Source organism: Ctenocephalides felis, unplaced genomic scaffold (assembly GCF_003426905.1).
Source record: "Ctenocephalides felis isolate EL2017-DRISC unplaced genomic scaffold, ASM342690v1 CF-g0.4_SCAFFOLD_00845, whole genome shotgun sequence".
NCBI lineage: Eukaryota > Metazoa > Arthropoda > Insecta > Siphonaptera > Pulicidae > Ctenocephalides > Ctenocephalides felis.
The window spans coordinates 18,898,662-18,925,838 of NW_020536999.1; the positions used below are offsets into that span (position 1 = coordinate 18,898,662).

The 27,177-nt window shown below is 26.1% G+C and overlaps 2 protein-coding genes across 2 annotated transcripts; one reads left to right on the forward strand and one right to left on the reverse strand.

Moving 5' to 3' along the window:
- Positions 1 to 43: 43 nt before the first annotated feature.
- LOC113379813 lies at positions 44 to 13,990 on the reverse strand. The gene is made up of 2 exons (XM_026619558.1): positions 13,885 to 13,990; positions 44 to 289 (listed from the first exon to the last, which is right to left on the reverse strand). The coding sequence occupies exons 1-2, from the start codon at positions 13,978 to 13,980 to the stop codon at positions 44 to 46; spliced, it is 342 nt and encodes a 113-aa protein (XP_026475343.1). The 5' UTR covers positions 13,981 to 13,990.
- A 4,042-nt stretch (positions 13,991 to 18,032) lies between these two features.
- Positions 18,033 to 25,322, forward strand: LOC113379829 (cytochrome P450 9e2-like). Its single transcript, XM_026619559.1, has 17 exons — positions 18,033 to 18,166; positions 18,288 to 18,422; positions 18,479 to 18,678; positions 18,870 to 19,104; positions 19,174 to 19,395; positions 19,487 to 19,577; positions 19,693 to 19,814; positions 20,014 to 20,156; positions 22,978 to 23,183; positions 23,267 to 23,430; positions 23,543 to 23,677; positions 23,746 to 23,945; positions 24,013 to 24,262; positions 24,345 to 24,566; positions 24,692 to 24,783; positions 24,852 to 25,020; positions 25,088 to 25,322. The coding sequence occupies exons 1-17, from the start codon at positions 18,097 to 18,099 to the stop codon at positions 25,258 to 25,260; spliced, it is 2,829 nt and encodes a 942-aa protein (XP_026475344.1). The 5' UTR covers positions 18,033 to 18,096; the 3' UTR covers positions 25,261 to 25,322.
- The last annotated feature ends 1,855 nt before the right edge of the window (positions 25,323 to 27,177 follow it).

The following is a 27,177-nucleotide window of genomic DNA, read 5'->3' on the forward strand; positions in this document are numbered from 1 at the left end:
AAACTTTTTAAATCCGAACTATAATGTTTGTTAGAATGCATTTTCAACCAATCCAAGTTTGCAATAAAAATGATAAATTTCTAATTATCTTTCCTACCTGTGAAGATGTGCTGGATAATTGTGGACTCCTCTGGTTTAACGAATTCAGGGCATTCAGTTTGTTCTGCCTGGCAGCAACCAGGCTGTTTTTATTTTTGAAATTCTCCATAACTGATGCTATATCTGCGGTGGCATTGTGCTGAGCCATTCTATTCACGTCGTTCTGCTGCTCCGTCGTATTTTCGGATAGCTGGAAAAATATTTATTTTTCAATAAAACGTACAAAAAGTATTTTTATTGTATAAGTAGAATGCTTTAAGAAAATGTTAAAATCATTTCGCTGAAAGGAACCAAAATAATTTATAAGCTGTTTCAAAAAACTGACCACAGAAATAATTCTTCATAAACAAGAATATTTTTGGAAGATATTTTCATAAATTTCATCAAATTTTATATAAAATCAAGAGCTCCGAACCACTTATCCACTGTTTACTAAAGGTCCACTATGGGTATGCCATAAGTAAAAATTACTTCTAGTGATTCAAACTCTGACAAGAAGATATAGATGCGAATTTTCCATTTGGACATTACGAACTCCATGAGTAATCCTGCTAAAACATTGGCAATGTCAGTTTTCATACTGTGATCCCATGTTCCTGCAGTTTTGGACGTGTCTGAACAAAGTTTGATCAAGAGAACCATCGCTCAGAATATGATAATCAAATGTTGCCCACGAATCTTGAAAGTCCAACTTTTTCCCAAACACACCTCGTGTATCAAGTTTCAGTTCTGACGAAACGGGGGATCTTTAAGAAAGCATCCATATCGATGTTATAAAATTTAAGAAATATCACTTCTATTCGATAGAAGATGTTTAAAAAATCGTAGTCTGTGTTTAAAAAATCGTACTATTCCCAGGTTGTTTTCCAAACTTCAGAATACTCTATTACTAATACTCAAATAAAAGATAGGAAATACTTAGGAAAAATAGTTGAGGCTACTAACCCATTTTTGTAAATCAAAATACAAGTATGCAAAGTTTGATTTGGTTCATTGAATTAATTTTATTAAATTGAATTATTTCTAACGAGTGAATTTTCAAGTGTTCTTATATCATGACCGAGGTCATTGGCAAGTAGCACGTGCTCAGTCTGTAATTTTAGACACTTTAGATGTATACTACTATATAGTATATATGGATCCAACTCTGGTGAAGGAGAGATTTGAACTCTCTCACTCGGTTTCCGGCAGAGATGCTGTTAAAGTTCAGTAGTAATGAGCTAGTGTACATTTTGCTCAATCCATATATATTTAATTAATTAATTAATTAATTTGTCAATATTTTATTTTAAAGAAATATATTAACGTTGCATCTAAATATTTTTAAAACTGCGACACTTACGATTTAAATTATATGACTATGTCAAGAAGGATATTCCCCAGTTCATGGCTTTCAAGTCCATATCTTTTATAAGACATTTTTTCAAGTTTTTATTGTTTTGATCAACAATCAGAACTTAACAACCCTATAAGCTGTTTGGCTAATTTGACTCAATACTACGTCAGTTTTATAGAAGACAACCTAAAGAGTGTTCTAATTCTGTGATATAAATTTTATTATTACAATTTCTGCAATAGAGTAAATATTTTGTTGATGCAGCAATGCCGGATGAGGGCTATTTTTACTTGGAAACATATTGCTATCTATATTTACAAGTAAAAACCTAGGTCACTACTGTGTATATGACATAAAATTTAAAAAAATCAAATTATTACGTTGTTGATGCTTGAATACTTACAATATTATGCAAATAGAATGTCATTGCAGGCTCCAAATCAATGAGAGTATTAAATTTAAAAATGAGTAATTGTATGAGAAGAGTGTTAGAGTTTAGAATGACTGAAAGCAGAATGAATTAATTGTGATTCAATAAGTGTATTGTTCTAGTCTTTCACGTTCTTAAAAAAACAGTCGACCACAAGGAGTCTAACGTTATTGAAAATAAAGTATTATGTTAGAAATCCATTTTGAAATTTTTAAATATATTTAGAAAAAAGTTACATAGTTTCTAGATTATTGTATTAAATATGAATATTTTGGGCCTATGATCTTGGTCTATAAATCAAAAAGAGAGTAAGACAGAGACGAGGAAAGTACAAACGAACTTTGAAAATGTGCAGGATTCTAATTATAATTCGTAGTAGTTCACTGCACCTTACACCGAAACATGCTGCTTTCACAATTCAGAATTCACAACAGTAAAACAATTTTTTGAGAAAACACCATGATAAAATTATAGATTTATTAACAAAAATAAAATAACGCACAAAAAATATAATTCGATGATAGCAACATTTATTATTTTCATATTATTACATTATTTTTAATTATTTTATATATATGTACACATTTATATTTCTTTTGAAAATATCTATAAATATTTCTTTACCGCCGAAATCGAAAAGGCCGTTTGTTCATTAGTACATTTAGCAGAATTCTCCCAAAAACCATGTTTATTTTAAGATAGCATTGTTTTCAGAATATGTAATTATTACCATAAAAATAAGAATTGAGTTCGCACACACGAAAATAAATTCTGTAGAAACAAAGATAAGTTTTTTTTTACCTTTCCAATAATGTTGTGTAAATATAAACGTTCCTAGAAATTCGTACAAATTTGGATCAAACTGAGTACTCGTGCAGAATCGATATGGCAAATTTCCAGAAACGGTTTTAGCAACATCTTTGAAGCAGTCTTTATCTTCATCAATCGATTGATGTATTTTGTATTAGCCGGCTGCACTATTTATAGTACTGTTATTATTTATTATAATATATCTCATGTAACCGTTAGAAATATTATCCTAAGGAAAACGTTTGGCTCCACAAATATAATTCTATGAACAACTTAGCATACTTAATTTCCGTGTAAAAACTGCTTTTTGCTTGAAGCTTTGAATGATGATAGAGTTTATGCTCTTAACGAACATCTTAAGATATTATTAAATATCTTACTGGTTAAGTTCATTATACACATATCGAAGAAAATATGCAACTTTTCTTAAGACAAAATACCACTTGCGCCTAGTATATTATCATGTTTTGCTTCTATTATCAAACTCAAATTGTTTTCTATAAATTATTGATCACTTACTGTTCAATAACATTAAAATACCGCTCATTTAAAATTAAACAAAGGATGTAAGTACTTGTTACATTATCTGTTTTTCAAAACTCGTTACACAATCTTATCAGGATGATAATAATTATTAATCGAAAATGTATAGCAGACGCCGATAGCGACGTATTTTCTAAAACTGATAAGCAAATTACGCGAAATTGACATAATACACATTGAAATTGGTATGACATTCATAAATTAATAACAATAATGGTCAAAATTTTTGCTAAATACAAAATACGCCACTTTTCAACACAATAGGCGAGGTATTCAAAAGATTACAAAAGCCGCTACGAGGATCATCCTAGAGAAAGTTCTGCCAGAGAAATATTACTAAGCAAGATTAACCACCAAAAGTAATTAACATGCGTCAATTTTCACTATCTCTGACAATGACAATAGCCGGAAAATTTTGTATTTTTGCAGTCATTTTTTGTTAATCCTATAGTTTTGAGTAATCCTACACTTGTTGTCCATATCAAGACAGGTGTAAAAATTACTAAATACATCTTAAAAAATACAAAACCAATTGAAACGACGCATAGTTAAATTAGAATTAGGATTTTCTATAATAAGGTATGAAAAGATCAAAGAAAATTCCAGAGTTATGAAAATACTACTTTTTGAAAAGACACACAGATACAAAATAGATATTCAACAAAATAAAAACAATGTTAAGTTTTGCTTCATACAAGAAAAAAACAATCCAAATAATTTTTGAAAAACAAAACTAAAATTGAGCACCTGCCTGAGTGCTGTTATAAGTCGGCTTTCCATTACAAAAAATGTTAATTAAAATGGAACTAAAATTATTTTAATAATTCAATTTTTGTAAACAAATACAAACATTATTTTTTCTGATCCAGTATTAAATCATTTACTTATTTAATCATCGACTTCGAATTACAATCCTTAAATAATTAATAACTTCTCTGCATCAGTTCCTACTATTGATAACATTTTATAGTTCCAAGACTAATTTCAATGAAATTTAATCAATGCATTTCCAAGACTAATTTCTTTATTTGTACAACTCAAATTTTTTTATTGTATTATTGCTTTATTATACATTACTCAGAAATTCATGACGAGTGAAGTTATTACAATTAATTATTAAAAAATTCCGTTTAAATAACAAAAATGTATTCTTTCTCCGATGGGTGAATCACTCGCCCGTCAGGTGATTTCTTACATAATAGGTTTTCAGTTACCTTGCGTTGCTTCACATAAATTAGTCACTTATTGTGATTGAAAACAATGAAAAATGATACTTTGTAGCAAATTTTATTATTCACTAAAGCAACTGAGAAATTAGTTTAACTTATTTTTGTGCTAAAACAATGCATAACAAGAATAAACGTATGGTATTGTATTCAAATGAATTCAGATGAACGTATGCATAGACATTAATATCTTCTATGATAAACATCGCATTTATATAAATACATTTTTAAACTAGGTGTAAGTGGCATTTTACCTTAAGGGAAATTGCATGGACTTTCCGATATTCATAAATGACTTAAACAATGTAGAAAGTTTCATTAAAATCGTCAAAAAAATTAATTACTAATAAACGGTTCGGCTAAATGCACCAAAAACTGACGAGCACGATTTTAAAATTTCAAAATGGGTTTAGTATATATTGGACCAAAAATTTTGCACTTTTCTGTGAATTATAGCGAAAGTGCTCAACCAATGGCTTTTAATTTTTCAAAATTGGAAGAGCTTTAAAAAAATATATACTTACACATACTTTTTACACTGGTGTTAACAATGGAGTTAAACGATTCAGAATGACTTGGAATGACCAGAAAACATGTTCTTTTTCCTCTTCCAATATTTCTGTTAATAAATGTGACTTTTTATAGAGTCGTATGTGAGTTCTTCCATTGCAAAAATATGTCAACTCAACACCTGATTTCTGCATAAGACAATGAGTCACAAAAACTAATTCTGCATTTTAGATTATATCTTTTTATATGAGTCATTTTTTGACCTATGATACGTTTTAGATATTTTTGCATATGTATAAGAAATAATATACACTGCAATAAAACATTGTATACAACAATATTTTGTTTATAATGAGAACTGGACACCATTAGAACACATGTAACAGTTTTATCATTAGATTAAATTGAGAAGGTACTATTCGATAACTATAAGATAGGACGATGATCTCATTTTTGTTTTGGACGCTATGATTGGGAAATATTGTTATTTTTATTATTCAGATACAGCAAAACAAGAAAAAAATATAACTAATATTTATGAAACTTAGATATTACCGTTTAAAAAAAATTATCCTTCTATGAATGATCCAATTCATCTTTTAGTAGCTTTTAGAAAATAAGAGCCAATATTACTAAAATTTTCATAGAGTTACTACAAATATCAAGAAAAAAAAGTACAAATACTAATCAAGATACAGAAAAAATAAATAAAGCATGTTTTCGAGCAATAACAAATTTATGAGGAATTTTAAAAATGTGCCATAAAAACACTTGTGCCTCGATAATATTAATGAAAATCTATTAGCAGAAGCAGCGATATTTTTTTTAATATCTGAACCTATTATATATGAAATATCAGCAAATTTTTGGAGGTACTTACAATTAGAATATCTAAATTGAGTGCCAATTTAGTGATAGTCCAGGTGGGAAAGTTAAAATGTTGACATATCTATATTTTTAAGCAGTGTTAATTTTTAATAAAAAATATATCGAAGATGAAAATAAACCATGGAAATCATAAAAAAGTAAAATAAAGTCAGGTTTTTATATCTATTTAAAAAATTATAAATATAAAAGTAAGGAGAGCAATTCTGACGATTTGCTTCAATTCAATTTTGAAGATTTTACTGATTTTGTTTGTACTGATTTGTATGTACAACATATGAAACTTGCATTTAATGATCATAAATGTGCAAAAAGTTAATGAAGAAATATAAAAAATACGAATAAAGCACTTATAATATCTTAAATTTCGAAGTCTATTTAAAACAAAGCAATATTTTACAGTAATTTTTTCACGATTTTAGTGATTTTTAAAGTAGCTTCAGTTTGGTTTTCTAAGTAGTGTCTATGTACCGTGCAATTACATTTGAATAACTAATAAATCTAACAACAAGTACAATTTTAAGCATCAAAATCTACCAAATATCAATCTACAAGGAAATGACTTAAATGCTTAATATATACAATAAATCTTCCAACATACCGTCTCAAAAAATTTAGCCCGCGTCATTTTCATGTCTGTAGATCTTTTACGTAAATTTGACGTCATCTTGAGCACAGAATCTTAAAATATACATAAAGTGTCAAATATTCATCACAAAACACATTTCCTGATCACAATGTTTATAGTTCGATCGCCCAATCTATTATCATAATTGTGATGTCACATGTTTCGGTCACTCTATCACGAAGAGAGGCAAATTATTTGTTTAACACTTTTTTATCTGGAATATGAAAATTGACTCTTGTAATGGTAATGGTAATGGTAATACTCCAAATATGGTAATAATAAGATACACTAACAAAGAAATTACACATGCACTTAAATTCCTTTTTTTAACATTGCACTCGATGTAGATTAAAATGTTACAATAAAAGAATTCAGGTGCATCGTAGAAATTTGGAAATAGTAATAAAGCAATTGTATGAGCTAGATGATTTTAAAAAATCACACTTTGCTTATAGAAATATAAGGAAATAAATTTTTAATAAAATTTATATTTCAATCTCTTTGTAAGAAAATTGTATGTAGGTACTCAATTAATATTAAAACCAAATAATTTGAGAAAGTACTTTAAAAAATGTTTTTAACTTATTTATTTTTAACTTAATCATTAATTATCATAGCAAATTTATATAAAATTACACATTGTTCATAGATATAGCAAAAATTTAGTATATATTTTAAGATCATTGCATTTGATATTGTTTAAGTTGATTATGATTATAAACCATTTTTAGAATTTTTTGCACGAATCTCAAAGATTTAACAGCAATTTTATTAATATTCGTATTATTTGTTAATTTTATTACGATGTAGTATTTTATCCTTGATTCAATATAATCTAATTAATATAATCTAATATTAACTATAATCTAAATTTATTCATTAAAATCTAATAAATTGTATGTAAGTGCCCAATTAATATTAAATAATTTGAGGAAGTACTTTAAAAAAATGTAACTAACTTAATTATTAATTATCATTTATAACAAATTAATTATAATTATAAACCATTGTTAGGATTTTTTGCATGTATCTCAAACATTTAACAGCAATTTTATTAATATTTGTATTATTTCTTAATTTTATTACAATACAGTTTTTTACCATTGATTCATTTAAGATATGCTGCTTGGAACTTATTCATTAAAATATAATAAATTGTATGTAAGTACCCAATTAATAATAAATTAAATAATTTGAAGAAGTACTTTAAAACAATGTTTTTAATTCAATTATTAATTATCATTTATAACAAATTTTTATAAAATCACATATTGTTGGCTGCTTTGCAAAAATTTAGTATATTTTTTAAGTATGATGCTTTTGATATTGTTTAAATTGATTTTGATTATAAACCATTGTTAGGATTTTCTGCATGTATCTCAAATTTGTTCATCAATTTTATTAATATTTGTATTATTTTTTAATTTTATTACAATCCAGTATTTTATCATTAATTCACTTAAGATATGCTGCTTAGAATTTATTCATTAAAATCTGAATAAAAAGTACTAATATAACAAAATATTACACAAGGTGAATATATAAGTAGAAACCATAAGCACTGATATTATATTTAAGTGTTGAACAGACCAAAATAAATTTAATAGAATTGAAGTTGAGTTCAAATTACTTGAGACATATTATTTTTCTGACTTCACTTTTTAAAACATTTTAAAATCAAAATTATAAGCACAATTAAAACAAGACACTATACAAGTTACTAAATATATATGTAAGTCATGTGCATTGGAATATTACAATGTTTTTAAATTCCAAAAATTGAGCAAAACACACAATCGTTTTTCAATTACTATTTGAAATATCAATTACACGATGATTAATTTTTCACAATTACATAAAATACAATTAATTGTTTTTGAAACAACGATGTTATCGACCAACGCTCTTTTATCAGACTGAAGGCTCCTTGCGAAGAAGCAAATACACGATTCTCGAAAACTCTGATTATATATCTCATTATATACTGAAAGATTGAACAAACATGGCAAATACTCGTGCAAATATACAAATACACAGATTTATATATATATATATATATATATATATATGTGCAAAGACATGTGTATTTGTAGGATGTACAATTGCACAATAAATAAGCAAAGATTTTATTCTTAGCTGGTCTACTATGGTAACCAACTTCGAGTACCGTCACTAATTTTAACAGATTTAGTTTATTATACATTTCATGTATCCTAAAATCATAAAATATATGCATACACTAAAATTAAATCTATTATTATGATTATTTATTGCTTGTCTAAATTTTGGCATTTCAATTTTGGTTCCTATTGTCCTTGCTTCGACTATAAATTTTCAACCTTTCAAAAGAATAATTTAGGAGCAAATGATTTAAATTTAAATTTCTTTAAAAATATTCTAAAATATGGATTAATTGACTTAGACTGCTCACAAATATCAATTCTATAAAAAAATATTTTATGAAAAGGTCAGGTAATTTCAACAGATTGAGTCATCTTTTTAGAAATAATAAAATATACGCATTAACTAAAGTAAAATCATGTCCTTGCTGGAACTATAAACCTCTAACTTGAGTTATTTTGAGTAAATAAATTAGGTTTTAATTTCTCTAGAAATGGCCTTATTTGTGAATGCTTTTGGTCATATTTAAGAAGCTCCTCCTAGACAATTTATTGTTAGACAGTTCAGGTAAGAATAAAGTCAAACATAATATTTGGTTAAAATATTTAACAAACATATAACAAAATAACCAAATATTTCATCTCAGTATACCTAAAACAATTATTTAGTTTTTTTAAATAACAAAGCATAAATCCAAAAATGTGTAACAAGAACAAAAATGCATTTTACGAAGCACAGATGATAATAAAAGCTGGTTCTTGTCCTTTGAAATTTGAAGATTTAAAAGTCACGTTTTCCTTTTCAAACAAAAGCCAAGAAAATGATAAATGGTTTCTTGTTATTATATGTAACACTTACATGTGCAGTTCCTAATTTTGTCCTTAAAATTTGCACTAAACAATCTTTTCAATCGCTTCATATACAACAAAAATAGAATCAAAACCTGATCTCACCCTTTGAAACCAAAATAACTATGGCACTACCCCTAAATCTTATTTGCAAATAGACAAATATAAAACAAGAAATGTAAAACAATTTTGAACATGTAACAAAAAATAATCATATTCATTTTCAAATTAGATAATGGAAACCACTGAAGATGGAAACTAATACAAACAGTATACTGTGTAAATTCACAAATGAAACGAAAATAATTTAAGATAATATTTGGTGGTGCTTTTCAAGAGAATTTTATCTTGTAAAATATATAAACATATCTAAAAGTAAAGAATTTTCTTTTAAAGGAAGAGAATATAAATTAACGAACAAAATGAAAGATAAAATCAAGAGATATCGTTATCATTTCATTTACTTATTTAAAATCTTAAATAATTGAATCGTGCTTAACAAATTTAATCTGTGTTAAAAAATAATATCACGTTTAAAAATAGCCATATTAAATCTAAATCTAAATATAACATTGCCGTCATATCTTATGATTTATCGGTTGATTGATCTTATTTAGTACATATAAAATAAATAGAAAATTTGTTCTAAATTGGAAAATATATTTCTTTACTCGGAATAGAAGTAATTTTAGGCAAAACTAATTATTCTACACATTTTTTTAAATATAATGGCAAAGTCAAATAAACGCTCCAAAAAATCTCAATGAATTGGGATTAGGAAACAAAATGACGAATTTGGCCAAAATGCTAGTTTTTACAAAGAAGTGCCAAAATTGCAAAGAAGCCCAAAATGCAACTTTTCCAGACAAATTATAATTCATATAGTGAGAGTCTCAGATCTAATCTGAATAAATTATTAACATTCGATAGAAAACCAATACTTGGACAAAAAATGGATTATTCAACAATAACCACGTCAATTTCAGATTATAATTTTTATGGAATAAAATAAAATTTTGTACAAAATTGTAAAAATACATACAAACACACATATAAATAATCAAAGAGGTAGGCATATGTATTAAGAACAGATATTACAATAATGTATGCATAACTAATATGTATTACACAACAAAGTTTGTGTTTATACTTTCATATAAACGCCTACGTTAAATTATGGGTATATAAATGTATATATATATATATATATATATATATATATATTTATAACATTGAACTAAAATCACTAGAACTTTATATTACTATTAAAACAAGATTACTTTATAACAAAAAAATAAATAATTCATAATTTTTCCCGCATTTTCTATTACTGACAAGTTTACATATACTTACTACTCCAAGTGCAGCAATTATATGACAATAATTATTTAAATAAAAGCATTATTTATGTGGATATTTATTTTCTTCTTTCTATTAACGATCAAATAATTATGATACAATTAGAGCGATTGTGACGCAAAATTTCCGGTAGTTTAGAATTTGAAACATAAAATATAAAATTTTACACCCAACTTATAAATAAATAATTATATATATGTATATATATACATATATATATATATATATATATATATTAAATTTTAGTATGTTTACAATTGGCGCTCTTGTGATGCGAAAAGTTCTTTCCAAATATTTACACAAAGTCCGGTACAATTTTCAAGAATTTTGATTATGTTACATTCTATTTTTATAAATTACGATCGGAGATCAATTTTTGCACATTTTTCATCATAACATCTGAAGATCCATCTTATATCAATAGAAACATGTAGTCTATTTGATAAATTTTGAAATGTTTTGATTGATAGAGAAAATTTGATCGGATAAAACAGAGATTGATGGATTGCAGACACAAGAACATTGATTTATAGCAAAAAAATGATTTATTAATTCGTATTTTATCAATTATATTATTATATATTTTATAATATATATTTGGACTATTTTAATAAAACTTTGCATATGATAGAAATCTACAAAAAGTCTGCATATCAAGAGGTCTACAAGAAATAGTCTAATTAAAAAATTATTAAAACTTAGGACAAGGAACGTATCATTTGAACTATTTTCCAAAAAAATAAGTATCATGTTTAGCAACCTTGATTAAAATTAAATAATTTGCAATAGCATTATAATCCCTACAGTAATTAGATATACATAATTAGAAATATCTTAAATTAATTATTGATTGTTTGTTGATTAAGTCGATTATACACACATCTGGTAGTCCATACAACTTGCCTTAAGGCAAAATGCCACTTATACATAGTTCTATTTTGTTCCAGACAACATTTAAAAACAAATATAAAACTGAAGCACCTAAACATATGAAGACTACCTGAATACGTTAATTGCTCTAGACCCAAACATTTTGGAATTTTAATCACGTTAAAGGTCTTTTGACCTTCATTACTTTGGTTTACTAGTACTAAAGGTTAAATAGGCAAAATATTTTAACAAACCCTTACTAAAAGATTATTACTACTAGTTTTGATACAGTCCACTAAATCTAATTGAACAAAACGTACAGGTATTATATATTACAAAAGTCATATTTTTGGTCAAAGCAAATCATCAAGTGCCAAATTGGCACATCATTGGCAAGTTCAATATCATGGTATAGGTAAGTTTATCTAAAATTAATTTTGGCATAAATCTAGGACAACGAAAATAGCCAAACGTTGCAAAAATTTGGAAGACATTAAAAAACTCGAAGCACCTGACTTTAGTATTGGGAGATACTAAAGATAGATATAATAAAAATTAAATATTTTCAGGTACAATTATTCTTTTAGGCAAATACTGAAATATTTGCTCTTTATTTTAAAAATTAATGCATTTTTTTAACTGTATCGCTATTAATTTAACTAGAAAGTAAAGATAGTAGTGAATGTGGAGTATAGAGAAAATAGCTAAATGTTGGAAAAATTTGGAAGGCATTAAAAAGCTCAAAGCACCTAACTTTGGTATTTAGATACTAAAGATAGATAATTTAACAAAAATATTTTCTAGTCAATTATTCATTCAGGCAAAAACTATAATACTTATTATTCATTTTAAAATTTAATGCATTTTTTTCAACTATATCGCTATTAATTTAACTAGAAAGTAAAGAAAGCAAAATGTAGAGCAGTATAAAATTTAAACTAACGATATTGGCATTCTTCAATAATTGTATATTGATTACAAAATTATAAAAAATATTTAATAAAAAAATTTAGTTAAAAAGAAACGGAAAATAGAGAATAATCCAACCAACTATCTCTATGCATTTAACTAGAAAGTAAAGCAAAATGCAGAGCAGTGTAAAATTTAAACGAAAGATATTGACATTCTTCAATAATTGCATATTAATTACAAAATTATAAAATATATTTAATTGAACAAATTTAGTTAAAATAAAACGGAAAACAGAGATTAATCCAACCATTAACCCAACTATTTCTATTTATTTAACTAGAAAGTAAAGAAAAAATGCAAAATGTAGAGCAATATAAAATTTAAGCGAAAGATATTGTTATTCTTCAATAATTGTATATTAATTACAAAATTATAAAAAATATTTAATGAACAAATTTAGTTAAGATGAACCGAAAAATAGAGATTAACCCAATCAACTATTTCTATGAATTTAACTAGAAAGTAAAGAAAAAAAGAAAAATATAGAGCAGTATAATTAATATATATTAATTATAAAATTAAAAAATATATTCAATGAACAAATTTAGTTAAAATGAAACGGAAAACAGATATTAATCCAACCATTAATCCAACTATCTCTATTAATTTAACTAGAAAGTAAAGAAAGAAAGCAAAATATAGAACAGTATAAATTTTAAACTAAAGATATGTATTGGCATTCTTCAATAATTGCATATTAATTACAACATTATAAAAAAATATTTAATTGAACATGAAATGGGAAATAAAAATATAATTAAGACGTGACCTAAATTATAAAAAATATAAAAAAAATCTGGCAGCATTTTGATTAGGTCAATCATTTTTCCAATATGGAAGTCAAAAAATAAAAAATAAATTAAAAATTTAGGTAATGACAAATTATAGAGAATTAAATAGCAAAGGGTAAGGTTATGATAAATGCCAAAAAACATTCTTAATAGTGACATGAAGTAATAATTACTAAAGAAAAAAATAAGCAAAATTATGTAATTGACATAAATAAAAGCAAAGGTTATTATATTTAAAGCAAATTATATTTATTATTATATTAAAGTATGTCAATATTTATCAAATTTCAATAATAAAATCCACTATACAAAATTATAACCATTTTTGACAGTAGAGAACATTCGCGAAACCATTTGACATTCGTTTGCACAACCTGTGGCATGTTTAGGTTATGTTACAAATGTCTAATTTAATTTTTTATAAAATATGAATAATAATTACAAAAAATTACTTACTCTACGTCTTTGGGGATTCATCATTCTTGTCCTAGTATTATTTGGATTTAATACTGGGGAATTTAAAGAACTTGTATTATACTTATTAATCACCATGACAGATCATAAACACTTTGATAAAGAACATGAAAAAATAGTATATATGTTTATATTTTCACATGCATTAAAAATTCATTTTGTAATAAGCTTGAAAGTTAATTTTGGTGTATTTATATATACATCTACATTGTGTAATGTTGTTATTCACACGTCACATTTAATATATTAAACACACTTTTTATCCACAAAACACTCGATTACGAAATCACATGTAACAACGATTTTGATATATTTTTTTTAAATTATTTCCGATTACTTATTATCCTATTTGCGTTTTTTATTAATAAAAAATATAGAGAAACCGTGTCTGACAGAACATTTGTGACTGAATGAGGTTAAAATGCAAGCAAAATTTACGTTCGTCAAGTTGTCCCCACTATTGAAACGAACTTGAACGAAGATCGACGGAGTGAAGCGAAGGTGGAACAAGGAAAATGAACAATATTTTAATTTATAATTATAATTATTAATTAATAATTAATAGAAGTTTATTTAATAAAATAAAGCATATATGATTTAATACTTTAGATTAAATTCCATATAAATACAAACATCAAGATTCAAATAAATAAAAATTTGTTTAACTTTCAAATCAACACTGTTTTTGAGTTTTTCATTATTTATTTAATTTAATTTTTGAGTATTTAATTATTTAATTTTTCCAAATTAAATATTAACACTTTTTTCCTAAAAAAATAATTCCTAAAAATCAAACAGTGCAAAAAATATAATGTATATATAAAATATTAAAATATCAAATAAAAGATTTTAAATAACTTTAAAATTTAAACGAAAATTGTCTCTATAATTTAATTAATATTTATAAATATTATACCTTCTTTTTCTTGAAGAAATAATTCTTAAGAATCAAATAAACAGTTCAATAAAATTTAAATCTATATATATAATATTAAAATATCAAATATAAGATTTTTAAAAACCTTTAAAATTTAAACATAAATTGTATGCTTTTTAATTTAAGTTTAATTTTTTCCAAATTAAATATTAATAATTTTTTCCTTAGAAAATTATTCTTAAAAATTTAATAGAAAAGTGCAATAAAATATGATATTTAATATTAAAATATCAAATATAAAATTTTTAAATAACTCTAAGATTTAGACAAAAATTTAAATTGTCTGCTTACAATTTAAAAAATTGGAAAAAACATATTTTTTGGCTAATATTGACTATATAATAAACATATATTTTATATACAAGCTATTTAAAAGTTCCAAACCAGTCATCATAATTTTAAGATTCTAAAGATTTTGGTATATTTATCGATTATTTTAGAAATATGAAGATTTAGGTACTAAATTATTATACAATGATTAATATATTATTAGGTATATTATTACATATTATATACAGTTTATATATCTGTTTGTAAAAATTTTTGATATCCATGGTATTGTAGTTTATTAATAATAAATTATCTTTGATATTTGTTAAACTTTATAATATGTAATATATTTATTAAGCCCTATAAAATCATAAAACTTCTAAGAACTTCATCGTTTTGAAATTTTCAAGAAATTAACACCAGACTCATTCAATAATTTTGCTAATAGAGAATTGTAAAATATCCATAAAATCCATATTTAATATTATTAATAAATTTTCAAGTAATTGTTAAATATAAAAAATAAATAATTGCGCAGTAAAATCATTTCATAAGATACAGTAGTTTCATCTTACGGGACAACGCTGAACGAAAATACAAACATTTCATTTAAGGTTTCAATAATAAAAGATTAAATTACATAATATAAATGCATTTTAATAATTAAAATGTATATGTCTTGTTATTGATACAGTTTGAACATAATATCAAAGAAAATATGATAAATTTTGCGTTTTTGAATACTCTACTATTAAGCAAATTAATAAAAATTTTGAACGGCATGAAGCCAGGTATTCTAATAAGAAGGTATTGCATTCAGAGGGTCTTATAAGAATCCAATCCAATACTCGAAGGTCTTATAAGAATCCAATTTTAGTATATATTTTCACGAATAAATATATTATTTTATATTTTTTTGTATTTCTGATGTGATTATAAAAATAGAAACTATATCTATATACATTGTTCTGAGTTATTATACATAATTATGCCTAAAGTTCTCGTTTTATTACATTAGCTTTTGAGATATATCAAAAGTTAAGAATTAAAATCATTTTTCATTAATTAAATTTTTAAGAAAATATTTTTATTTATATATATATAAAATAAGCTTTTCGTCAAGGTCATAAGCGATATAAACTAATTCCCTAATATAGAGACCTTTAATGAACTAGTTCAACCCTGGAATGATTTTCCAATTAATTCACTTTTAATTAGAGACACAATTGACAATAAATTTAAAAAAATCAAGGTCGTTACATCTGACTACATATGATTAGTAATCTGCGGTCATCGGAACAAACATTTTCAGTTTTGATGTGCGCCGGATAAGTTGTGTTTTAGTTGTACTCCAGAAATTTTGTTAATTAATAGATAAAAAGGTAAATAAAATATAAACAAAAAGATTTGAAACATATATTTGATTTAAGTATTTAATATAATGGTTTAAGACATAAAAACTAAAAGGAATATCGATAAAACTTTATTTATACGGATGTGTATGATTCATTTTTAACGAGTAACACACTGTGTAAAAATAGTGATTATATTTGTTTTTGGTGAAAAGTTAATAATTTTATTTATGAAAATTTAGAATTAGATTGAGATAATATTAATTTAATTTATGCTTGATAACTAAAAATTGCAAGAATCTGTAAAAGTAATTAATTGTGAGCTTTTTTGTTTTTATTTGAATTTATACTTATAATCTTTCTTTATATTTTAAATTTATTTGTGAAAAGTGTCTTAATTTATTTGTAAATATGAAAATAATTATAATAAGGGATTGTATTTTGAAATTAACAAACAGTACAGTACCTATTTAAATATTAAATATTTATAATACCTAAATTCAATTAAGATGTTTAGTATATTAATAAAAGGTGAACCACTGGGTTTTCCTTTTAAAATTCCATGTTATTTGTGAAATTAATTACTCAATGTCTTTCTATATAGACAGATTGTAATTTATATTCAAAAAAAATTAAATATAAGCTGTTATATAATTCTATGACTTGCACAGTTTGAAAAAAAAAATTATCAGAAAAATATTAACTGTTAGGAATTTTTAAAGCGTTTAATATCAATTTATAAAGATTATAAAATACCCATTATATTCTGAATGATGATCTATATACATCATATCGGAAATAATATATTTTTAAAAGATTTAGAAATATTTAGTTTAATAAATATTTGCCAATATAAATAGTTCCGAAATTCTATACAGAATTAAATCAATTCACAACGATAATATATGTATTCTATTTTGGGAATATAATATACACATATAAAATTATATGTATATGTATACGCATATAAAATATATATTTATACATCATGAAAATTTTATATGAAATATAGAAGATAATTTTAGAACTGCAGGTGTAGATTTGATTTATATGAAATATTATTATTATTATAATTGTTATTACAGATGGATTATTTAACATGGATCCTCGTAGCCGTGCTAATCTACATCTTCTACATATATTCTACATGGAACTATGGTAGATTCGATGGAACAAAAGTACCTTATCAAAAACCTATGCCATTTTTTGGAAATTCTGGAAAGTTCCTATTTGGAATGGAAACCATTGTTACAAGCTTCTCGAAACTTTACGACATCTTTCCAAATAAGAGGTAAAAATATCCTGTTATTTTTGTTTTAAAATATAATTATAAGTTTTTGTTCCATCCCTTGATCAAGAGCTAGAACAATAGAAAATTATCCTTAGAGAAAATAGTTCATAAAGCTTCTGCTTTCACTATCCAGAGTATTTACTATATAGCTCAGATAACAATTATAATTTTTTCTATAACCACAAAGCAGTTCTTAACATAATATTTATATATTTTAATAATCTATTATAATTTTATATTTATTTAATAGATTTTACGGTGTATTCCAAATGAGTACTCCTGCAATTGTTATAAGAGATCCAGAGTTAATTAGACAAGTTGGTGTAAAAGATTTTGATCACTTCATGAATCACAGACAATTTGTTAAAGAAGATTTGGATCCAATGTTTAGTAATATTATGTTCAACCTTCAAGGTAAGACTTGAAAAAAAAGACTTTTAATGGCGATGAAACAATATTTTTGAAAAACATGACAATCTTTTCTAAATTTTTAAAGTATATAGTAACTAAAAATAAATCTGCATCTATTCATTAGATCAGAAATGGCGCAACATGAGAGCAACCCTTAGTCCAGCTTTTACTGGAAGCAAAATGAGAAATATGTTTGTGCTAATATCTGAATGCACTCAACAGATGGGTGAATTTATGAAGAAAAAAATCAATGAGAAAGGTTTGTGCTAACAATCAGTATTTACAATTGGTTTATAATATATTTTTTTATTATAGGACCACAGTCTTTGGAGCTGAAAGAATTCTATACAAGAGCTGCCACTGACATCATTGCATCGACAGCATTTGGGCTGAAAGTTGATAGTTTGAAGGATGAACAGAATATTTTCTATAGGATGGGTCAGAAACTAACTGGTGAAAATTTCAAAGCTATCATTAAGATATTTGCTTATTTGTTGATACCCAGAGTTATGAAGGTAAATCAGACGACCCTACTCATACTTAGTTCCCAAAATGATAAAGAACTCACAGCCCTCAATATTGTTATTTATGCATTTTTAAATAAATTATGGTATTTCCTATACCTTTGTGTAGTAGCAATCACAAACTCCTTGTGCAACTCCTGGTTTTTAAATTAATTATAATTGAAATCATTATTGGTCTTTAGTTTTTCAACATAAGTTTCATCGACTATGAATGCGGCAACTTCTTCCGCAAATTAGTAGGCGATACCATGGCTCTTCGAGAAAAGGAGAACATTCATAGACCAGACATGATCCAATTACTCATGCAAGCAAAAAAAGGATCATTGGTGTCAACAAATGAAGACAAAGATGATACAGATAATGCTGGTTTTGCAACTGCCGCAGAATCCACCACAAAAATAGAAACAATCAAGACAGGTCAGAAAACAACAGTTGCAAAATTTCTGGAAGTGACAAATTTATATAAAGTTGTTCTGTTTTTTTTAGTTTGGACTCATGATGAGTTGACTGCCCAAGCTTTGATGTTCTTCCTAGCTGGTTTTGATACTACTTCCACGGTTTTGTGCTTTTTAACACACGAATTGGCGACACATCCAGAAATCCAGGAACGTCTACAACGAGAGATTGATGATGTTTGTAATTCCATTAGTGGAACACCAAATTACGAAACTGTAGTTCGCATGAAGTACTTGGATATGGTTGTATCTGGTAAAATAAATGGAAAGACTTCTGAATAGCAAAAAATATGATGTTAAAAATCAATTATAATCAATATAATAATTTCAAACAATTTTTTTAGAGGGATTAAGATTATGGCCGCCGTTTGTTGCCACCGAACGAGTTTGTACAAAATCGTACAATCTTGAGGATCACGAAGGAAACAATTTGAAGTAATTATTTTATGATTATTATTGATTCTTGTGTATGAAAATGTTATTATTTCTTTTATAAAAACTAGATCAAACCAGGAGAGGTGATCGGATATCCAATTTATGCTCTACAAAGAGATGAGAAACATTTTGAAAATCCAAATCATTTTGATCCTGAACGATTTAGTGAAGAAAATAAACACAAGATCCAACCATTTACTTATATGCCATTCGGGGTTGGACCAAGGAATTGTATAGGTAATGAATTACTAAAAATAGAACTAGGTGTGAGTGACATTTTGTTTTAGAAAAACAAATCAAACATGCTAGTTTAAAAAAATTGTGACTTGAAGCTCCAAACTAATTTGTCCTCCTTTAGGCTACATTGATTTAGTTTCACATTTTATTTTTTACTATTTGATGCAAAATACTAACATTGTTTTAAATTTTTTTTCAGCTTCTAGATTTGCTCTAATGTCCGTAAAAATGATCATTTTCGAACTTCTTCGTAATTTCGATATTGTTCCATGTGAGAAAACCCAAATACCACTAAAACTGACTAAAGGAACATTCAACATGAAAGTCGAAAAGGGATTCTGGGTCACTTTTAAACAAAGATGCAACAAGTAATAAAAATAAAGTACTAGTATATCGTAATTATAAGTAATACTTATTAATATTGATAATTCAAATTGAGATTTTGCAGTTTTATAATAAATAACTTATTATTTCTCATAAAGTTTTATATTTAACTATGGGTATTTCATTTATTAATAATTAAATACTCAATTTAAAAATCATTCTTACTATACGGGTAAATAGAATTAAATTAAGATACACATATTTTTTTATAATTTACTTGTTTTTAATTGAGAAGTCATCTTAAGATGGAAATCACATTTATCAATAAACATGATTTCCATCTTATCGTAAGTTCGCAATTAAAAACAAGCATATTGCAAAAATACACTTTGGTCACTTTGTAGTATAAATTATAATTATAATGGTGAATTTTATTATTTACAATTATATAAATTTTGTTTCATTTTATTATACATGTATATTCATGTATAAATAATAATTAAAATATATTCACTTGAACTAAAAGTTTTTGTGTTTTGCTGAATACCAATTGAAGTATTTTCTGCATTTTTATTTCAGGAATAATTTTTACATATTTTTTCGATAATGTCGATTTTTCATCACTTTTGAGGACGGTTACATCAGTATACGAAAAAATATTTATTTATTCGTCTACATTAATGTGGTCCCCTTCAAAGTAGTCCCCCCCAGATATAATACACTTATGCCAGCGTTTTTTCCAATTTTCGAAGCACCCTTGATATTCACTTTTTGATATGTCCTTGAGCACTCTCAGCGATTTTCTTCAATCGAGGAAAACCGCCGTCCTTTCATGGGTCTCTTCAACTTTGGGAATAGGAAAAAGTCACACGGAGCCATATCTGGTGAATTTTTGCACTTTGCAACACTTTATTTCATTTTTTACGCAAAATTTAACACAAATTCTTTGACTTTTCAATTCTTCCATTGTAAAAATCGCCGAGCTCAGAAAAACACGTCGAACCTTAGCGACTACCACAGACAAAGTAAACAGTGAATATAGCTGAAAATTTCATCATACTTTAGGGGCATGTATACCAACACAATGAAAAAAAAATTTTGACAATCAGACACTCCAGACCCGCGAAATTTAATTATTAGTAATTCCGGGTACTTTTTGAACACACCTCGTATGTAACGGCTGATTAATTCATCATGATTGAAGATGTATCAGTAGGAATATAAACGCAGTTGTGTCAAGTCGTGTTTGGGCACAAGTGATTGTTATTTAAATTAAAACAAGGTATAATAATTGTTAAAATCACCTAAAATATATTTTAAAAATAATATTTTCATTAGAAAATGTGTTACGAATCGTTTCGTGGTTTTGGATAAACTAGGTGTGAAGTAAAAAAAATAGCAAAGCTGCTGAAATATTTTTGTTTACATCTTAAGTCAGTGTAGTTAATAATTATAATTGATTGAAAATTTTCAAATTAAATACAAAATATATTTAATATTTTTTAGTTTAGTTATGTACTATATATCAAGAAATCAGAATCTAAGTCAAAATAAAATTCAAATTAATAACAATCAACTATCACGTTGAGTTGAAATATGTGTGAAACAAACTAATTTAAAGTTTTTAAATCATTTTTTTTTCTTTTTTTTTTACAAATATGACTGTGAATCAGGTTTTTTTGCGTAGTTTTTTTTTTTAAACAAATGTGTTTTTCACTAAAGAAGAGTCAAGCTGATACTCGAAACGTTTGTCCGTCTTATTTAAAAAAAATTGCATAGCATAGTTTTCATTTTTAATAACTAATTAATTGTTTATTAAAAAGCTTGTTTGTTTATAATAAAGGAAAATCCAAAATTGTTTATTTAACAATAAAAAGTTGTATGAAGTGATTTCATACGAAAAGTCACTATTTATTTTTTTATACTGAACTTGTTTAATTGCTGTTTAAAAATCTATAAATTTAAAACTATTTGAATAATTCTTATGAAATTATAATTTTTTTGTGAAAAAAATTCTACATACCATAAGGTATTATCTGCATACCATTAAGAGAATTATCTTATCTATAGTTTGTGAAAAATCAATACATAAAAATTCAAATCTCCAAATCTGCAAACTCATAGTAAATTAGATAATCAACGCAAGTTCTCACAATAGCTATAAACATTTACATTAGCTGTTTTTGCCAGTTAGCTATTAGAGCTTTTGCTAGTAAGTAGTAACTAGATCCTTTATCAGCTTGCAAAAAAGTAAAAGTAAAGTCAATTAACTAATTTACTTACTTTTTTTAAAATAAATATTTTTTAAATAAACGATTCTAATTAATCGATTCGACGCCAAATACAACATTTGATCGAAATCAAGGACGCCAAATGTATGAATCAGCCTTGCTATTCAGCATTGTCATCTCAGTTGATAAAAAATATTATCTAATAAGCGTTCAAGGCTAAATCGTAGGTACAACTGTACATGCTAAATTAAATGCCAGTTAAAAAAATGTCTAGCTATTTGTTTATGTTAATTATATAATTGTTTAATATGTGCAATGCTTATAAATAGCCGTATAACAAAAATTAAAGAGATGAAAAAAAAAACACAGAAAAAAATATAAGAGGGCAACGCAACATTTTTTTAAACCCAAAAGAATTAACTTTTACTACATTTTTAATGCATTTGTTTATCTTTTCCTCCCCGAAATTAAAATTGGTTTTCACCAGAAAATCCGAAAAGCTCCGTTTTCTGTTTCTCGTCTTTTAAGTCATTCTAAACCACCTTCAAATATTCCATTTTCCAAACTATGAATTTATTTGAAAATCTTATATCACTTTTTTTCTAAAGATGGAATTCATAACATGGATACTCGTAGCCGTGCTGGTCTACGCTTTTTACAAATATTCCACCTGGACATATGACAGATTTGAAGGAACGAAAGTGCCTTACAAGAAGCCTTTTCCATTTTTTGGAAACACCGGACCGTTTATGCTGCGCATGGAGAACATGATTGACAATGTTGGAAAAGTGTATAGAAGTTTTCCAAATAAAAGGTAAGAGAAAAGTAATGACCTGAGTCAACTTGACTATCCAATTTAAACTTTATAGCTTTTTTATTCTTACCTTTAACTTCAAGATTTTATGGTGTCTTCCAACTCCGTATGCCTGCTGTGATGATAAAAGACCCAGAATTGATCAGACAAATTGGTGTCAAAGATTTTGATAATTTCCCGAATCACAGACCATTCATTACTGATGATGTTGATCCTATGTTTGGAAACGTTATGCTGAATCTCCAAGGCATGTAAAAAAATCCTTTCTTTATATACGCTGAAACAAACATAAAATATAATAGAATATTTTTATATGTCGTTTCCAATTTATATTAGTAAGTAATAGTAATTCAATACAGATCAGAAATGGCGTGACATGAGAGCAACCCTTAGTCCTGCTTTTACTGGAAGTAAAATGAGAAATATGTTCAGGTTGTTGTCGGAATGCACTGAACAGATGGCAGATTTTATGAAGAAAGAAATCGACACAAAAGGTAAATAAATAGTAGTATTGATTTTCTGTATATTAGTTGAATAGAATGATCAATTGATTTGATTTCAGGTCCACAATCATTAGAATTAAAAAACTTGTACACAAGAGCTACAACTGATGTAATAGCTTCTACGGCATTTGGTCTCAAAGTCAACAGCTTGAAGGAAAAGGACAACTTGTTCTACAGAATGGGGCAACGATTTAATTTTGGTGGTGCCCTTACTGTTATGAAACTATTTGCTCACATTATGTTTCCCAAAGTTATGAAGGTAAATTTCTTTCTATAACTATAAAAAAAAATGTCTCAAAACAAAAATCAGTTTCGCGCTCTTTTAGTTTTTCAAAATAGCTTTAGCGGACGATGAAAGTTCCAATTTCTTCAGATCCTTGGTCGGTGACACTATTGCTCTTAGGGAGAAGGAAAATATCCATAGACCAGATATGATACAGTTATTGATGCAAGCTAAAAAAGGAGCTTTACGCCATGAAGTTCCTAAAAACGAAGATCACAATGATGATAATGTTGACGCAGGATTTGCTACAGTTGCAGAATCTCATGTCACAAAAAGCCACACAACAAAAAGAGGTACTAATGACCAAAATCTATTATACTAAGAAAAATATATGAGTAAACAAATTTGATATCTATTTATTTTACAATATTATAGTTTGGACAGACGATGAGTTAACAGCTCAAGCCATGATATTCTTCCTGGCTGGTTTTGACACGACATCAACTGTTTTATGCTTTTTGACCCATGAATTGGCACTCCATCCAGAAATCCAGCAACGTCTTCAACAAGAAATTGATGATATTTGTGATTCTATAGAGGATAAACCAAGCTATGAAACAGTAGTCCATATGAAATACTTGGATATGGTCGTATCTGGTAGGTAACCATAAATCTTGATAATCATCAAAGTAGTATGGTTGGTCTTCTTTTTAAATCACTTTTATACATATATCAAAATTATCTATTAGTTTTTTTATAATAGTAAGATTTAAATTTTTCAGAAAGTTTAAGGCTGTGGCCACCACTTGCTGTTACTGACAGAGTTTGTATAAAGCCTTATGAAATTGAAGATTATGAAGGAAATAAGTTTGAAGTAAGTCATCTTACACAACCACAATTATTGTATATTCTGAAATTTATCCTTTATTACAAAACAAATAGGTGAGAAAAGGAGAAGTCGTCCTGTATCCTATATACTATTTGCAACGCGATGAAAAATATTATGAAAATCCTGATAAATTTGATCCTGAAAGATTCAGTGATGATAATAAACACAAAATCAAACCATTCACATATATGCCTTTTGGTGTAGGACCACGAAACTGCATAGGTAACTGTTAGAGACATAAATTTTAATATTTTGTTTAACCCAGTACTTGATGTCTAAATACTTTTAGCATCCCGATTTGCATTGATGGAAGTGAAAATGATAATTTTCGAACTTCTACGTCATTTTGATATTGTGCCTTGTGAGAAAACACAAATACCTTTGAAAATCAAAAAGTCAACATTTAACATGCATGTTGAAAAAGGATTTTGGGTCACCTTTAAGAAGAGAGTGAATAAATGAACAGCATAATCAACAAAATATGATACTTATAATTTAATTTATCTGTTAGTAAGATAGTTAATAAGGGCAAATCGTATTTGCACAATGTAATTTGAATTGTACAAATATAAAATCAATGAGTTATAAATCATTCTTTCAATTAGTTTTAATTAAGTATATATCAGTTTTTGGAGTCAATATATATTTCAGACAAAAATATCTTCTCATATTAAAAAATGTGCAATTAATTGAAAACAAATCAAAATCTATTTGGCACTAATTGGCAGTAAATGATTAAAATAAAGAAGTACCATCAGATCGCAAAGGCAAATTATAAGTATTTTTAGTTGAACCCTAATTTTGTAGTGCTTTGAATAAATTATAAATAAATTTTGGAACTATGTGATACTAAGTGCAAAGATTGACTGGCACTAATTTATGAAAAATAATGAAAATGAAAATTATTCCTAGATGGTGAACGAAACCAATAGTATTTCAAAGTATCTACTTGTACCCAACATTTTATCCTAAATCCTATTGTTGCTCTAATTATCTTAAATGATAAATTTGTAATAAATCAAATAAATTTGTTTTGATACATTTATAGCGTATGCTTTTGAAAGTAAATTATTTTATCTAGAATTTATTTCAAACGATTATTATTACATCACAATATGTAACTCCATTTATTAATTGACTGATCATGATTCGTGTGATGTCAGTGCGAGTATTGTAGTTGTATATTCATGTTAGATCGTAGTTCTCTATAAATTAAGGTATTTTTCTAGTGATTAAATTAAAATGAATTAAATAAAAATATTTAGATCAGTGTATAACAAATTAAAAAAACTGAAATAAATAATTAAACTAATTAAAATTCGTTTCATGTGATTTTGTGAATGACGCCTCTGAAAACAGTTTTGTTCATATATAAATATATAAATAAATAAATAAATATATATATATATATATATATATATATATATATATATATATGTGTGTGTGTGTGAGTGTGTGTTATTATATATACAACTAATTTATTATTTATGATTCAGCAAAACCTACATCAAAAACAAGAACAATAAATTTTTGAAATACGTACAATTTGCCATTCCATTATCAGTATTAGATAAAATTTATCTATAATAAAAATTTTAATTGCAAAAAATGTTGTGATGAATATTGAGTTGTGATAAATATGTAAAATTATTTCACACTAATATTTTATTATAACAAAAGCTTGTTAACTCTTAAAGAAAAGGTTTATATTTTTGCCAGAGAATCCCACTTGCTAATTTTATGTGTTCACCACGTTTTAAGTCTTTCTGAATCGTTTGACACAAAACTTGGAAAAAGTGTGTGTATGTGAGCCAATATTTAATCTTTCGTCAACATTTTTCCAAAGAAGCTGCACTGATCTCGAAAATTAAAAGGTCAAATCGGTCAGATTTATCAATCATGCAACTTGCTTTAAGGCAAAATGCCACTTACAGCTAGTTTTATGACGTATACAACATTTGTTACCTGTGATAAACTGTAATATATACTGTATATTAGTATATTCCGCAGTATTAAAATTAAATACAATAAACTAATATTATTATATTCAAATGTATTCTATTGGGCAAAATCTTATTATGGCATTATAATAATCTTTTTAATGGGAAAATTAATTATGATATTTTTTAGAATGGATTTTATAACCTGGATCCTGATAACAGTGTTGGCTTATGCCTTCTATTTATATGCTACATGGAACTACAATAGATTCAAAGACTCCAATGTGCCTCACCAGAAACCGCTCCCATTTTTTGGAAACTTAGCATCTTTTTTATTTCGATTGGACAATATGATTGAAAATGGTGAAAAAAATTTATAACAAATTTCCAAACAATAGGTAAATTGATATAAAATAATTATTATGTCGTATAATAAAAT